Source organism: Quercus suber, unplaced genomic scaffold (genome assembly GCF_002906115.3).
Source record: "Quercus suber isolate HL8 unplaced genomic scaffold, Cork oak 2.0 scaffold_101, whole genome shotgun sequence".
NCBI classification, from domain to species: Eukaryota; Viridiplantae; Streptophyta; class Magnoliopsida; order Fagales; family Fagaceae; genus Quercus; species Quercus suber.
Window position 1 is genome coordinate 966,670 of NW_027069566.1, and position 17,255 is coordinate 983,924.

Consider the following 17,255-nt stretch of genomic DNA (forward strand, 5'->3'; position numbering starts at 1 on the left):
CTCCCCAAATTCTTATCAGAACACCCTTAACTAAGTCATATCTAATATAATCATCACTTAACCTTCAATTCAAGCTCTCTGGGTGAGTGCAATTTTATAATATCTTTCAAAAAATATGGTGCACGCCTTAGTAAGTAAAATCAAGAAAAATATGTTGTGTTTCGTGACATAAATTTCCTACCCAGCTAAATCTTCCCCCACATCAAACTATAAAACAAAACTGTCTCGAGCCATGCATCTACATGTGGAAGAACCAAGAATTACCAAAAACCTTTTTAGTGAAATTATTAAAAAAATTACTCTGATTCAATAAATTAAGAACACATAATAACTGAAAACCTTGTCAAAAATTCCTTTTTGCAATGAGGGGACTTTCTTTCTCTCTCTTTTTCCCTATTCTTTGAAGAAAGTTGTTTGCTAGTCATATATTGTGTTAATATATGACTAGCAAATGCATGTCAATTTATTGTGTTAATATTTTAAATTTACCCTAATATGTAATTTATATATGTATCTCTAATAACAATTTAGGGGTTCAAACCTCACCTCCTAGGTTGTAACTAGGGAAATTTCAAGATGGTTTTTTTTTTTCTCAACAAATTCAAAATATTATTTTACAAAAGGTTTTCTAAAATATTAAATTATTTTCAAGATTTATTTTTTTCAGTCCTCCTATACCTACTAGGCTCTACTGGTGTAGGTATTTTTCACTTGAATTAAAGGAATGTCAAATGGTAAGAAACTTTAAGATCCTAGAAAACCTATAGTCTTATTCCTGACATCCAAAAAAAGACATTTTGGTGCACGGGTTGAAGAAAACTTAGGCTTTGATTTGCACTGGTTTGGTGCATGGTAATAGCCACCTAAAAGCCTTTTGAGTCATGCTTATAATATGTCTTATATATGTTTGCATGTAGTGCACGAAAACTTAAACAGCATGAGTTTTAATGGCACACACCAAATTTTGAATTCCCAATCAAACGTTAGTCAAAGAGCTTGTTAAAAAGTCTTCTATCGATCGAGTGAGTAGTTGTCAAATAATTGTTGCCAAAACATGATCGATCAGTCAAATATCGATCGAAGGGCAGTTAAACTCCTGAATAATATCTTCTTTTGAGTTGCATCATAAACTTGGATTTTGATTTTTGACACTCATGCAAAGTCATGGAATTTGTCATCTCTAAAACCTATCAGAATTATTTATCTTTATTATTTTCTTAAGAAAAAAAAAGGCACAAACTTCATATGGTGTAACCTTCTCAATAACACTACCTATAAATCATTTCCATAACTAAAAATATCAGTCAATTGATAATTTGTTTTGGTATACATACAATGAAAACATTTAAGGGTTTTTATTTGATAGGTGAATTATAGAGAGGGTCAAGTTAGACCCAATCCACTTTTCAGGCTACAACACTACCTTATTTTTCTAGAAGTCTGACTTCTTTGGAATCATTGAGGAAATTTTTAAATAATTCAACTTAGGTCTATCTTAGGGAGTTAATACTTTCATATGTAATATTAATATATATTTGATACTGATTGATCTGTAATATAACTTAGTGTGTATATATTATAAAATAAACTATTATTAGAGTATGTGCTCTGCACATGGGAACTTTTTAGTGATCATATATCTTAGTAGGAACCATGGGTTGGCAGGCATGCAAGGGTTCCTTTCTTTTTCTTTTTTTCTTGTTCTTGTGTGTCATCTACAGGATTACAACGGAACTAAACAGGGCCTACCTTACCCTGTTACCCACTATGCATACCAGTCCTCAACCATGTTATGAGTTGGACAAAATGATTAATAAGTTAAATGTATGTAGCATCAGTGTCATAGTACTCATGAATGGGGAATGGTCCAGGCATCAAATTCATGCCAGAGTTTGGGCCACAAGGATTAGTTAATTTTATATTTTTGGGAGCTTCTCCTGGCAGCAACAACACCCTTGAACTTTTATCCCCAAAAAAAAAAAAAAAATCCTTAAACCAATCATAAAGGCAGTGCTTTTTGTTTTTGGTGGTAAAGCAGCGTGTATTTTCTTTTTAAACAGAAGGAACAGCATATTCCTCAAACAACTTTAAGATCTACCCAATTCTGTACACAACCCCATTGTTTTGGGTTCTTCAAACCACTTTCATACACAAGCAATAATCTCTCCATCTACAAGAAACCAGAGTAAAAATGAAAAAATAAAAATTGAAGAACCACCTTTTTACTATCCCCACCAACCCCCTCTCTCTCTCTCTCTCTCCAATGCCCAGGTAGGCAAACCCAAGTATTCAATGAGTTGGAAAAATTGTAAGAATTACCCTCACTTCATATAATCCCTTTAGATCCTCAAAATGATCACTTGTTTGATTATGTGCGCTGGTACCCTCTGCTGTTCGATCTTGAATCTGGGTTATCACTCCGATCAGTGTCAGAAAATTCCTTCTGGGACTCGATCTCCATGCTACCCGCCTGATTTCTTCGGTGCCTTCGATCCTGAAAAGTGGAGGGACAAAATTTCTAATTTAAAACTTGGTCAGGGACCATCTGTCTGATATAAAGTTTCCCCTTAGCAAAGGGGTCAGAATTAGATGTCCAGCATTTGATATGCATTGAAAGGGGACCATGATAAACCATCAAGGAAAATCAGCATTGATCATATGAGCAGAGGAAATTAGAATTATTTAAAGCAGCAGGGAACAAAATGTGAGATGAATAGAAACGTGGTTGGTGTAGGTAGCTTGGCCACTTGAAATGTCAAAAAGAAAAGCGGCTGTCAAACCATAGATTTATAGAGTGAAATTACATTTCCATGGCAAAGACAAATATAATTTATAGCAATAATTGAAAAGAATTTGATGACTTCAATTCAACATAAAAAAGGGGAAAAATTTTAATGAATGGGAGGGGCCAGAAATAGGGGAGGGGTAATAAAATAAAAAAGAAAAGAAAAAAGAAGCAGCTTACTAGAAAGACAGAACTAATCTGTTTGATCATGCAAATAGAAAAGACTCAAACACTGGAAAATGTGTGCAGATTTCAACATAGGACTGCACCAGCAATCAAATCTGATATTACTAAAGTTACAAAAAGATATAAATATATCGTTCATGCTATTGAGAAAAATTCAGACGCTAACCTCTCTTGGTATGGGATACTCTTCAGATTCAAGCATGCGGACAACCTGGCTCATCTTAGGTCTTTTCTCAGAATCTGGATCAACACACCTCAAAGCAGTCAAAAGAGCACGTTTAAGGGCTCTTGTTGATGGCCTGGCTTCAATATTTGGGTCTACCACTTCTTCTGATCGCCTGCTTCCAACCATCATTTTCAGCCAATCGACCAGATTTACCTGCAAGTATTGCAACTCACATCATATAAAGCGTCAAAATCTCATTGGACCAAATAAAAATTACAAGTAAGACAAATGTTTTAAAGCCCAAAGTAGACTGTTAACCTGTCCTAATTCAATTGACCTACTGACCCTTTGAAAGTTTTGAACATTTGCTGAACCAGTTCAGGCCTTACGTTACCAACCCATTTCATTTTCAAAACAAAAACATGAAGATGTAGAAAATGTTGACTCAGAGGATTGAATATCAACATTTGAGCAGAAGATTTTACATGCAAACAACTTCTTTTGTTTAGAAGGACTAATGTTAGACATCAAGAACTTTTAAGTATACATCGCTCTTATAAAAGAAAAGCAGAAATCTAATAAATCTTTCCTTTAAAAGGCCAAAGAGATACATAGCAAAACTCTGTTCCATATTATCATACATAGAAGCTTTCTAATTGTCTTGAAGATAGGATCAAGGATGAAGACAATGAAAAAACATCAAAAGATAGGCTGTTTTGGTTTGTCGGAAAAAATGGGAGGAATTTTAAGGTTTATGACAAAGCATGTCACAGGCTTGAAACAGTGTCATTAGCCTACGAGCCTGCATAGAATTTTAAGTGTCACAAATAGGAAAGGTACTAAAGAGAGTCTTAAAAGCATAAAGTTGTATTACATGCAGACTCTTTTAATGGCATCCCCTTTCCATTTAAAATAATGGAAACTTTTGAATAGAAAGACAGTAACAGGGTAGGCATTGAGGTGCTTCCCATGGCTATAGCAGCCTATTAACAGGCAATTCAAAATAATAGAAGGGGAGCAACACATTCACACCAGCAGTTGGAGGCCATGGTAGTTCCTGCAGTAGTTACAAGACAGGTGGGGGGTCTTGCCAAGGCTACATATGATAGAAACCATTTCCAGTATAACAACAATTGACTCCAGTTGTGCAGGATTTATAATTGAATGCCAAATGTGACTCTAAAAGGTTATCAGGTATAGAAGAAAGTGTCTTGCTTTTTAACATTTAACATTTGAAAAATAAGTACTACAAGGAGTCATTCCACAGGCTGTGACTTTACTCTATAGGTCAACAAAATATCAGAATTAACCTTAGTTTTCCATGTCTACCAGCCCAGAAACAACAAGAACAACAACAAAAAACCAAACAAAACAAAAACAAAACAAAACAAAAAAAAAACAAAACAAAAAAACAAAACAAAACCAAAATGCAACATGGAGTTAAAACCAACTATAAGGAGACAGGTAAAAGAAGGCCTTAGGTTGCCCTGAAACAAGTTGCATTCCTGATATATAAAGAGAGATCCAAATCATGAAATCTCAACTTATAATTTACCACTACCCACAAATCAGTGACTAGTACTAAAAAGAAACATGAATCAAGCTCCTGTATGATTCCTGTATAAAAACAATTCAGTCTTTTGAGCAGTTACAACTTAGAAGACATATATACTAGTGAAAAATATTTCATTCCATACCTCATGGGCAGGACGACCATAATCCACTGGATCTCTTCCAGTAATTGCTTCTAAGAGCAGAACCCCAAAGCTGTAAACATCACTCTTTTCATTCAAAAGGCCAGTATTTGCATATTCAGGAGCAACGTATCTGCACAGTTTTTAGAGAAGCAGAGAAGGTGAGGAAACGAATACAAAAATGATTACTCCAACACAAACAGTCTAGAATTAAATTGAAACATTTTTAATAAAATGGAAATAAGATTTTATGGACTTGAAGAATTATTTACCCAAAAGTTCCCATAACTCGAGTTGTGACATGACTTTTTCCAGCACCCAGCAACTTGGCCAGACCAAAATCAGATACCTTGGCATTGAATTCATCATCAATCAATATGTTGCTTGACTTGATATCTCGATGCACCACTTTTGGCTCAATGGCCTCATGCAAGTAGGCAAGACTGCAACAAGCACACCACATTAAATGGGAACTAGAATGCCTAAAAAGAATTTGAATGAATTGACTTACGCTTTAGCTGTGCCAAGAAGAACCTTCACTCGGGCCTCCCAAGTAAGATATCCATGTTGACGCATTGCTCCATGAAGCCACTGCTCTAAGTTTCCATTGTTGACATACTCATAAACCAACATCCTGAAATTTTACCAGTATGGATTTATTAAATCCTTTGTTGAAGCTATCTCTCACATATCAAACCTACAAAAGATTTTTTTTGCTTCGCCTAATATCTAGTAACTAGTACTTGAATATCTTACTTTTGTGGTAACTGATTTGGATTGCTGATAAAAATATTTAGTAAAAACTGAAACACAATGTAAAAGAAAACAGTACCTGTGAGTCCCTTCAATGCAGTACCCCAAAAGACGAACCAAATTCTTATGACGCACATGACCTATAGCTTCAACTTCCACTCTAAATTCTTTCTCTGCTTGGCCCCTGGAGTAAAGAAGTTTAAAGAGTTCAACTTTAGCCAAAGTCACATTAACAAGAAAAAGAAATTCATAAATAAATCCAGGAAATCAATAATCATATTTAAACTCACAGATTGTTAAGGATCTTTTTAACTGCTACTGGAGTCCCATTAATCAACTGCCCTCGGTAAACAACTCCGTAACCCCCCTCACCAAGAACGTTATCCTTAGCAAATCGGTTTGTAGCAAGATCAAGATCCCTTAGCGTAAACCAGTGGCCCCAACCTAAGTGAGAGAATTCAGGCAAGCCAGATAATGGGGAAGGAGCGGTTATAGGATACGATGAGGAAGGCTTATACACAGTAACCTTACCAGAATCGTCACCAGATTGAGACCCGCCGCCATCTTTCTCTAAATGATGAAATGAACCTGACTGGCTGCTATTGTCTCCATTCTTCACTTTCCCCATACCCAGATGGACTAAAACCTTATCTGATTCCTTCTCACTGGATTTATCATGAATGGTGAGAAGAATACCATCACGAGGAACAAATTCTTCTGCTGATACTTGCTCCACTCGTACTTCCTTAATTTCCTTTGAAACAGTTGGGATTTGGGTAAGAGGAATGTTGTCCCTAGCTCTCCTCGATTTCTTCCTCGAAGTAAGACACATTGACAGCACAGAGAGGATAATTACGATAAATAACCCGACTGCAATCCCAATTACTTCCCAGACCTTAAGATCAAAAATGGCAGTTTTCTTTGATAATTCAGCATTAAGATCCGTGGCCATCTTTACAGATGTTCCAATGCCTACAGAATTTAACAAAAAGAGATATGACAAATGCAAAATTCATCAATGCAGAACCTCATTTTCAGATTGACTCTCTTCCACCATTCACATAACCATATTAAAATCTTGAACTCCTTTTCTAATCTTAGGCAATCATCCACAAGTGATAAAGTCTTCTAATCCTACCATGTCTTTGTTAGTATTTCAAGATATTTTTACTAATCCACACAAAACTAGAAATAAACAGAAGAGAACATGCTACAACCACAGAAACAAATAAGAATCCGAAGGATCATGAAGAACAAACATCAACATAACAACCTGAATTGATGCATTTCAATTAACAAATTCTTAGATCATAGTCTACAATGCAAACAGAAGATATAACAATGATTAGACCACTTCTAACATCACACAATTAGACAACTTCAAGCATATAAACAGAAACTTTTTTTCAACTTTTACACCCACAAACAGTCCCAAAAATAAAAATGAAGCCTTAAAATATAACAACAGCAACAAAATAGAATGAGAAGCAGAGCATTTCAAGTCCTTACCTTCCTACGATGGAAGGGAAGTAATCACCAAATGCCAGCTTCAAAAAAGTTCAGATCTTTGAAACCCCTTCACCATACTTTTGTAACCCAACAAATCTCAGATCTCTGACCCAACAAACCCCAATCAAGTAGAACCCATATGGTAAAAACTCAGATCAACCCAATTACCAGAAAAACCAATTGTATAGCCCAAATGAGTTTATTTCCTATCTGGGTTTTTTGCTTCTGTGGAAGCAAAAATGTGAAAGTGTGTGAATTTAAGCTGAAATGGAGCTTTCAGACACCTGCAGCACAGAGAAGCTTTCTTTTTTAATATAAACACAAACAGAAGAATGACAAAGAAAATTGTCCTCTGCTCTACTGCTTGTTGTTGCAGAGAGTAGAGTGAAAGGACATGAGAAAATTCAGAAAGAAGTGGTGGGGGATAATAATAAGAAGAAGAAGGGGTGGAGTTATCAGTGGTAGGTGATGGGTTTAGATGCCCTTCCAACACATATACATACAGTAAAAGAGAAGCATGGAATTCTGTAAGTGTAAGGTCATCTTGATTTGTTATGAACATGACTGATTATCAGTAATTAAATTGACTACTATCTTTTTCTTTTCTTTTCTTTTTTAATTTTCTTTTTTAACTTTTTGTTTTTTGGTTTTAGTTTGGGCAAAGTGTAATCTAGTGAAAGAAATGTTAACAATTGTAAACACTTCTATTGGTTTTGTTTTTAGTTGGGGGGTTTTTTTTTTTTTTTTCTTTTTCTTTTTTTTTTGCTTTTGTTTTTTTTTTATTTTGTGGGAATAAAGGTTTGTGTTATTGGTTTTGTTTTTAGTTGGGGGGTTTTTTTTTTTTTTTTCTTTTTCTTTTTCTTTTGCTTTTGTTCTTTTTTTATTTTGTGGGAATAAAGGTTTGTGTGGAGTGGAATTTTTAATGTATTAGTTGGTCAAACATCCTAATTAAGACAAGCAAAGTGATGATTACGATGTAGAAGAGGTTAGTAATGTGGCATTAGTGGAATTTTAGAAGAGTTTAGTACTATTTGGATGGTCAAATTAACAAAGATGATTACAGATTACAATGGGGGGAATTACAATACAAATTTTTAATGTCATTGGGAGATGAAACCGTGGTTTTTTTGAACTTTTAAGACTTTTTAAATTCTTTCACACATAGTAGTGATTAGCTCATCAAGAATTTTTGTCTCAGAAAAACAAAAAAAACCCTTTAGTGAAGTTTAGTGTTCTTCACTCATATGTGATTATGAGAGTTTTTTTTTTTAGTAGTTTGGTTTTACTTGTAGAAAAAATTACCACTTAAAATCAGCAAAAGTTCACATCACCAATTTTAATTTAGTGGGTATGACACTTGTCACCTTAAAACTTAAAAATAATAGAAAGTGCCCCAAATTCAATTGTCTGAAATAGTCCTTCTAACTCAAATCAACTTGGCAAAGAAAAAAATGGATCCCTTTTAATAAAGGTTAGCATTAGGTAATGACTTACTATTATTCGAATTTAAATTCAGTGAACTTTATTTGAGAAAAGGGAAAATAAAAAGGCAAATTGGATGAAGAAATAATAAATGTATCTGTCCAACTAAGCCAACTTCTACTGCAATTGATCCACATCCACTTACATGAGAACAATAACATATTGGGAATTGGGTAAAACCATATTGGTGGTGACAAATGCATTACCACTCTCTAGAATTTTTTATTTTTTTTTTTAAAGAAAAGGAAAAGAAAAAATCCATGCAAATTGGATAATTAAATGTCATCCAACTAAGCCAACATCTAGTACAACTGGTCGACTTTTACAACTGTATCATGGTACATAAGACCCTTTTTGTTGATGACAATTAACCAGTAAGTGCAGTCAAGTCACTGGACTGCAGAGTAAATACATACAAACCCCTATCCAAAATGAAAAAATAAATAAATAAAAAGGTCTAGTGCCACAATAATTACACACTTCTTTGTCACAATTGTAACGTGATAAAGTGTGATCAGTGAAAAAAATTATAAGTCCTTAAATAAGTTATAAAAAACTAATCACAGTCTGTTATATCATAATTGAGACGTAAAATTGTAAAATAATTTATGGTCTTATAACCCGTCATCCAAAATTCATTACATCCTTCTGTCAAACTTTTGGTGTCCCTTCAACGCCAAATTGGGTAAAGCCTTTAAATTAAATTGAATAAAGCCTATCTCACTCTATAAATGGATTTGATTACTGACTAGCAAGTATTACCAAGGGTTATTTTGCTAAGCAGTAAGTTTGCACTTTTTTTTGCACTCTATACAGTCAAACAGCCAATAACATTTTTTATATGTCTATGTGTGTATATAGAGCACATTAAATTAAATTGAATGTTATTGGCTAACGTAACTAGCAAGTATAATCAAGTACTCCTATGTTTTTGCCAACTGTATATATACTCGACTAGCCAATAACATAGTTACCATTTGCTTTATACTCTTGTGGTAACATGGGGATAGAATTCAATGGAAACTATCAATGCCATAAAAGTTGATGAAGCAAACTACTAGCTACAAGGGTTATTACTGAAGATGTCTAGATGAAGTCTTATCCACTCAAAATTATGTTGTTGAATGCTTTTTGGCGTTCAATGTTTGGGTAGCATGACACTCAGTACAAGAATTTCTCAAACTAAATGTCACATAGAATGTTCAGAGTTCAGACAGATTGGTATTAGGAGCTCCTTCACAATACCAAAAGTTTTTTTTATTTTTTATATGGAAATTCAACTTATGGCGTCTGATAACTGATTTTGATAATTGTACTCATTACCATCAGACTAAATCATCAATTAATTTTTGGTATAAGAAATTATTGAACCATAACTTTCTTATTCAATTATCAAAAACTTTACTAATTAAGTTACCTATAACTCACTTAACAATAAGAATATAGTTTAGTCATGACCATTATATACTTTTTTCTTTTTTTTTTTACAAAAGAGGATATTAATATTGGCCACAGCTGGTTTGGAGGGGCCGAGGCCCTATAGGCCCTATATATATATAGCCTAAGTCCACAGAGTGGCTGCACCTATTATGCACAGTTGTCAATTATAATGGTAACAACTTTAATGCCCATTTCCTATCATTGTCATGTAAAGGATTTTGACAAAAACTTTATATGTCTGAAAATTGGATAAGCATTAAATTACTTAATTAAATAATAACTCCCTTTTTTGATGATTTCTTGGGCATTTTTTGTTTTATAAAAAATTTCAGGAAATGGTTATCATTTGGTCTCAATTTTAAGAAATGGCATAGCAAAGACGCTCATTGCTCACCAACATCACACAAACTTCATTTTTGGCCTCATCTTATTTTGTGAGGCAAATTCATGAAAAACCACGGACTGAGATCTTTTAGGTAAGCTAAAGTAATCAATGTGTCTATCATCTAGCTAGCCTCTAAAGGGTGTGGATTTTCACATGCTCAATAAAGTTTATATTGAGTGTCTTATCTTTTTTTTTATATATGATCATAAATTTTTGTGGGATGCCATGTCTCATACGACCCCTCATTATAGTACAGTATTTAACTATATATTATGTTGAATAAATAAAACTTCTATATAATTAAAATATATATATATATAGATATAGGAGAATAGACTCATGAATAGATGACAGGAACATTTTCTTTGATTCATAAATAAACTATCTAAAAGATTGTTCAAATTAGGAAGAAAATAATCATAGGGTTACATACAATGATGCAAGTCACAAAGAGAAAAGGGTCATACCTTTAAGTCTAGCTGCAAATTAATGCAGAAGTGGGTCACGGGGTGCAAGGCATGTGGTGCTACATTAACATTGCTGGCATTATATATAAGGAGAAAGATGTTAATCAAATTTCTTCTTATGTGCAAACATGCAGAATAGATGCTTCAATTTAATGTGTCTTTAACTTAGCTACCTTTCAAAAACTGACAAATTTTTTTTATCTTGTACAAACAAATTGGCAAAAATTTTCAGCCTCTAGTGAGAATATGTATTTACTATCAAACTATCCTTAATCCCCTCCAAAGTAGAATGTAAATAAATTTACAAAAGCTAAAGCAAAACAAGTAATATGATATCATAACCTCTTCCTCTATCACACTAAATGAACTTCTTCTTTTTGAATTAGCATCTTTTTTTTCTTTTTTAAACTTATTTGTGTATGCCCAATTTTTTTAAACTTTTTTTTTACGAGAAATGCTAACAACTACAATAAGATGCTCTTTAAAGATGAATTATTGTGGAGTCCAGTTAATAAAAAATTGACATGAATTAATGAAAGAGCTTGAAAATACTGCTGAACTGATAAATGAAATTCAAAAAGTTGGCTTTATTTGCTGCAAACCCTGTAAAGCTAGTCAAAATTTTGACAAAAAGCAAAAAATCTAACATAAATTAATTTCTTAACATGACCCATTTCTAATAAGTGTAATCCTACTTTTACAAACTCTTAGCTTTCAACAAAAAGTTAACCCAAATGCACATAAATAATATTTTTTTTTTTGTAGCGCCTTTCCCATAACATATATATTTCCTTCCATAAGAGTTTATATGTGTAAAATATTTTTCATTATGTGGGTAGTGCATTTTTAAATAGTAATAACATCTTTTATAATGTCTCTTATTTGTAGTTCGAACCTCATTTCTCTCTTCCCTATCTATGTAACAAAACATTTATATATTTCTAGTTGTGAATCATAAAATATTTCTAAAAAAAAAAAATTCTTTTACTCAATATTCAGTTGTTTACCCCAAATATATTATAATAGGATTAAACTTCACGCTTGTTCTGCCATGCACTTCTACCTGTCCAAAACGTAGCGTAGGGAGAATTTCAGAAATTGGGAGATTGAACTATTCAATGATTTTAATTTTTGTATATAGAATTACATGTCCTTGCTGGCATTTTGGTGTCTATATAAGCTGTCAAATATGTCACATTATAAAAGATGTTACAGCCTAATCTCAGTTTCACATTTTAAAAAAATAAAAATAAAATAAAATTATAGGACCACTGTTTTTGGCATTGTGTCCTAGATAATATTTTCAAAGATTACACTATCATGAGCCCCATAACGGTAATTATAAAAATTAATTATTAGTCCGGTTTTCGGTTACCTCATTGTTTAGTTTATGTAGCTTTTGTGTTATTGCTCAATTATTTGTCTAATCACAATGAACCCAAATAATTAGAAAAAAGAATGCCTTGTATTTGAAGAAAGTTATTGTTTTCTTTCATAGAACCCAACAAATATATATATATATATATATGTGGAATCCTCTATTGTCTACCTTCTTTGTTATGGTCTTATGCCCTATGTTATTGGGCAGACATGCATATGGGGCCCTAAACATTCAATTAAATTATGATTATGGACTTCGTATTCTAATTGGGATTGCGTGTTAGCTTGTAAATGTATGTGCATCAAAGGCCTAAGAAGAAAATTAATACAATTCAAAATCAAATTTGATTTGATGTGATTAATTTTCTCATATTGTATAATGAAAATTATAAGGTCCAATCATGGAATTGAAGTCTCTAATCTATTATAGGAAACTAGTCAATAAGACACCTCTATAAAATAGGCCAATATTGCTAACGAATATAAATAACTAAATTTTTTTATATTAATAACCCGAAATCTATTACATGTTTCATTAGATGAGGTATCTTATGGAGTGGCTCCATTATATCACAATCATGTGGGACTCGTAGATATCTAGGTCTCACATGCTGTAAGAAAATGCTCTCATAAGACCGATCTGTAAATAAGAAATTTTCGTTGCAAAAATTCACTCAGTCCCTGCAAAATATAGGCACGTGAACATCAATGCTATGGATTTTTTTTAGTTGTGGCCTAATTTTGTGACAGTAAAGATTGGCTGTGGGGTATTGGATCTCTTTATTTTCAACAGTGTATTTATGGACAAGTTATGGCTCCTTGCAGAAGGACAAAGGAATCATTAGAAAGAAGCCTATGCAAGACAATTAATTTGCCTAATTGGGAGCTATATGTTTGTACGAACATCTAATGAATGCTATTGATTTATTTTTTTAGTTGTGCCTAATTTTGTAACAGTGTATGTTTGGTTTATGCGTACTGGATCTCTGTATCTTTAATATAGTCCAGTTTTAGAAGAAGATTTTCCCTTGCAAACGAACATATAAATGATTAGAAGTCCTTATTGGCTTGGCAGAATGGCAGCTGCATATATGGTTGTATGAGCATCTATGCCATTGAATTTTTCATCAGTTGTGGTCCAGTTCTGTATCAGTAATGTTTTGGTTGAACAGTACTGTTATCTATTTATCTATCCGTATATTTTGGATAAGGTGTCCCTTGCATCATTGCATGATGACAAAAATTGACTACAAAAGAAGTCCTATGCCTACGCAAGTAGGTTTATGAATCAATTTAACTTAATTCTTTATTAAAATTAAAGATCAAACTTAATTTATTCTATTTTATTTCGCTTATTAACTCATCATCAAGTTAGATCATATGTTTCAAATTTGGTACTTTTTTTTTTGTCGAACAAGTCTCAATTTATTTAGGAGCTACTTGAGTAACTTATTTGTTCCACCACATAGTAAATACCGCAGTTAATTTCATTATTCTTTCACAAATTTATGTTAATAAGTAATAGTTAACCTATATGTAATTTTCACTAGGTATAAATAAACCATTTATATTATTAATATATAATAATTTGATTTTTTTTGAATTTATTTACAAACTTATACGATCCATTTACAACTCATACAAATATATTTTTATATATATGTAAATACTCAAATTGAGTCTCTCAATCATAAGCTTGTTTATGAAAACAGGGCAAAATTTGTTGAATAGTAACTTTTAAAGAAAAATTTAGGTGAATAGCATGTGTTTGAAGTTATTTAGTTATGTAGACTGTTTTTGAAACTCGAGTTTAGTAAACTCGAGTTCCAACTCAAAATTGAGTTTAACAAACTCGAGGTCCAACTAGTATAGCTCTGATGTGGAATTAAAAAATAAAATAAAATAAAAAACCATGTGGAACTCGAGTTTAGCAAACTCAAGTCCCAGACTGTAAAAATTAATTTACAGAATACTAACACACTGTTTCTTTGCCTGCTTTGTTATCTTTTCGGTCAAAGTTAGTGCTTCAAATTTCAAAAAGATTGGGCTTTAATCATTTTCTTTTTGACCATGAAACCAAATGCAGACTAAATTCAAACCAGTGCTTCAAATTTCAAATAGGCTTGAATTTTTTTGTTGGAACTTGGAAGTGAAAAGCGGTGGACGCTTCATAAGAGAAGTGAAAAGGAAGGGCCTGGAACTCGAGTTTACTAGTGTTCCCTCGTGGTTTTTTATTTTATTTTTAAAATCCACATCAAATGACTACCAATTGGAACTCAAGTTTGCCATACTCGATTTTGGGTTGGAACTTGAGTTTAATAACTAACTAACTTTAAAAAACGGTTTACATAACTAACTAACTTTAAACGCATGCGATTCACTTAAAATATTCCTAAAAAGTTAGTACTATTCAGCAAATTTTGCCACGAAAACAGTATTATGTTTGAATTTAACTTGAATAATAGTCAAGCCTAAACTCGACTTGTTTTCTATATAAACATATATGAACAAACTTTTTATTTTCAACAAATTTTTTTATTTTCGAACTGAGTTATGCTCAGTTCATTTACAACCTTACAGAGAATAAGACAAATTAGGTAATTTGCTTGGCAGCATATGGTTGCACAAACATCTATATGCTATTGAACTCTTTTAGCTGTGGCCTAATTCTGTAATGATGAATGTTTGGTTGAAGAGTACTGGACCTCTTTGTCTTTTGATAAAAAGTGTGTTTTTAGTTAAAAAAGTAATGGATCTTTAAGCTTTTGTGGACCTAGCAGCTAACTTGCCATCCTCTCCTTTAATGGTTTTGACTTTTAAGTACATTTACGTGCCAAACCTGTGTGTTACAGCTAAACCCACAATGTCCCTTGCTTAGTTAGCCACTAAATACGCACCATATGTCTAAGAAAATCTAAATTAGAGCAAAAGTAAGCAGGCTTTGTAGAGGTTTTTTTTTTTCTTTTTTTCTTTTTTTTTTTTTAAAAAATTGCATGTATTTGCTTTCACATATTGTTTGTGGTTTGAAAAGTCTACTCACAAAACATTGAAAAGCCAAATATAGTCTTTGGAATAAATGGAACTTTTATCATCATAACAGGTACAAGGTACAAGAAAGTGGATGAAGTAGAAGCTGGGACGGATCTATATATTGACTGGCGGCAATGGCCCCTATTTTTTTAAAAAAAAAATTTAGTATATTAAAAGTGAATAATTTTAACAATTTTATTCAATAAAATTATATTTTGCATCTCTTTAATAATGTCATTGATTCTTTTAAGAGTAATATTATAATCACACACTTTTTTACAATATTTTTACAAACTATTGAGGTAGTAAATTTTTATTAGTTTGCACACTTGCATCACTTTTTACTTATCAATAACCACTCACTACATTAGCAATTTGTAAAAATTTTGTAGTTTTAGCATTTTCCACCTTTTAAAGGCCATAAAAATTAATAGATTAAATCTAAAATAAAATATATAAGTCCAAAAAATTAGCCCAACAACAAAAATTACCAATAATAAAGCTAAAAAAAATTAAACCCAATTAATCTATTTTACCCAAAGCAAATAATTTGTCCATTTAAAAAATTTTAAATAAAAATCCTTAGTAATAAATTAGTAGAGTCAAAGGCCGGAGCTGTCACACACAGATAGCAACAGAGCCGCCCCCCTAACTCTAAGTCCTAACTTCGTCCCTGAGTTGAAGATTCACATAATCTTGGATGCAATTAGTAAAATATTTACCAAGAAAAAGAAAATTGAAAGACATTTTAAAAAAAAAATGAACAAGGTGATTTTACTTAAATTACTCAAATTTTAAAGTGTTAGATGCCTGAAAAGTTATGCACTCACTCTTTTATGAGTCACTTCGAAAATATAGGCCTTAATATCATTCAACTCCCATCCAAAAAAAAAAAAAAAAAAATGTATCATTCAACTGTACCAACCAAGGAAGTCGATACCGTACCGGTACCGGCCGGTATGTACCGTACCGGTTTTTTTTTTTTTTTTTTTTTTTTTTAATTGCATGTATTTGCTTTCACATATTGTTTGTGGTTTGAAAAGTCTACTCACAAAACATTGAAAAGCCAAATATAGTCTTTGGAATAAATGGAACTTTTATCATCATAACAGGTACAAGGTACAAGAAAGTGGATGAAGTAGAAGCTGGGACGGATCTATATATTGACTGGCGGCAATGGCCCCTATATTTTTTTTTTTTAATTAGTATATTAATAGTGAATAATTTTAACAATTTTATTCAATAAAATTATATTTTGCATCTCTTTAATAATATCATTGATTCTTTTAAGAGTAATATTATAATCACACACTTTTTTACAATATTTTTATAAACTATTGAGGTAGTAAATTTTTATTAGTTTGCACACTTGCATCACTTTTTACTTATCAATAACCACTCACTACATTAGCAATTCGTAAAAATTTTGTAGTTTTAGCATCTTCCACCTTTTAAAGGCCATAAAAATTAATAGATTAAATCTAAAATAACATATACAAGTCCAAAAAATTAGCCCAACAACAAAAATTACCAATAATAAAGCTAAAAAAAATTAAACCCAATTAATCTATTTTACCCAAAGCAAATAATTTGTCCATTTAAAAATTTTTAAATAAAAATCCTTAGAAATAAATTAGTAGAGTCAAAGGCCGGAACAAAGCCACCCCCCTAACTCTAAGTCCTAGCTTCGTCCTTGAGTTTAAGATTCACATAATCTTGGTTACAATTAGTAAAATATTTACTAAGAAAAAGAAAATTGAAAGACATTTTAAAAAAAAAATGAACAAGGTGATTTTACTTAAATTACTCAAATTCTAAAGTGTTAGATGCCTGAAAAGTTATGCACTAACTCTTTTATGAGTCACTTCGAAAATCTAGGCCTTAATATCATTCAACTCCCATCCCAAAAAAAAAAAATGTATCATTCAACTGTACCAACCCCCAATCAAGGCATCAACTAGTACTTGAGAATGGATGC

At 32.2% G+C, this 17,255-nt stretch overlaps 1 protein-coding gene across 2 annotated transcripts; it reads right to left on the reverse strand.

Moving 5' to 3' along the window:
• Positions 1–2,044: 2,044 nt before the first annotated feature.
• Positions 2,045–7,641, reverse strand: LOC112025768 (probable receptor-like protein kinase At5g18500). Of its 2 annotated transcripts, XM_024058453.2 has the most exons (9): positions 7,094–7,641; positions 6,116–6,556; positions 5,875–6,028; positions 5,664–5,768; positions 5,343–5,465; positions 5,104–5,274; positions 4,835–4,964; positions 3,138–3,350; positions 2,045–2,494 (listed from the first exon to the last, which is right to left on the reverse strand). In XM_024058453.2, the coding sequence occupies exons 2-9, from the start codon at positions 6,534–6,536 to the stop codon at positions 2,369–2,371; spliced, it is 1,443 nt and encodes a 480-aa protein (XP_023914221.1). In that variant the 5' UTR covers positions 6,537–6,556; positions 7,094–7,641; the 3' UTR covers positions 2,045–2,368. The 2 variants fall into 2 exon arrangements, with proteins under 2 accessions (XP_023914221.1, XP_023914220.1); XM_024058452.2 differs by having other exon boundaries at positions 5,875–6,556.
• Between the last annotated feature and the right edge of the window lie 9,614 nt (positions 7,642–17,255).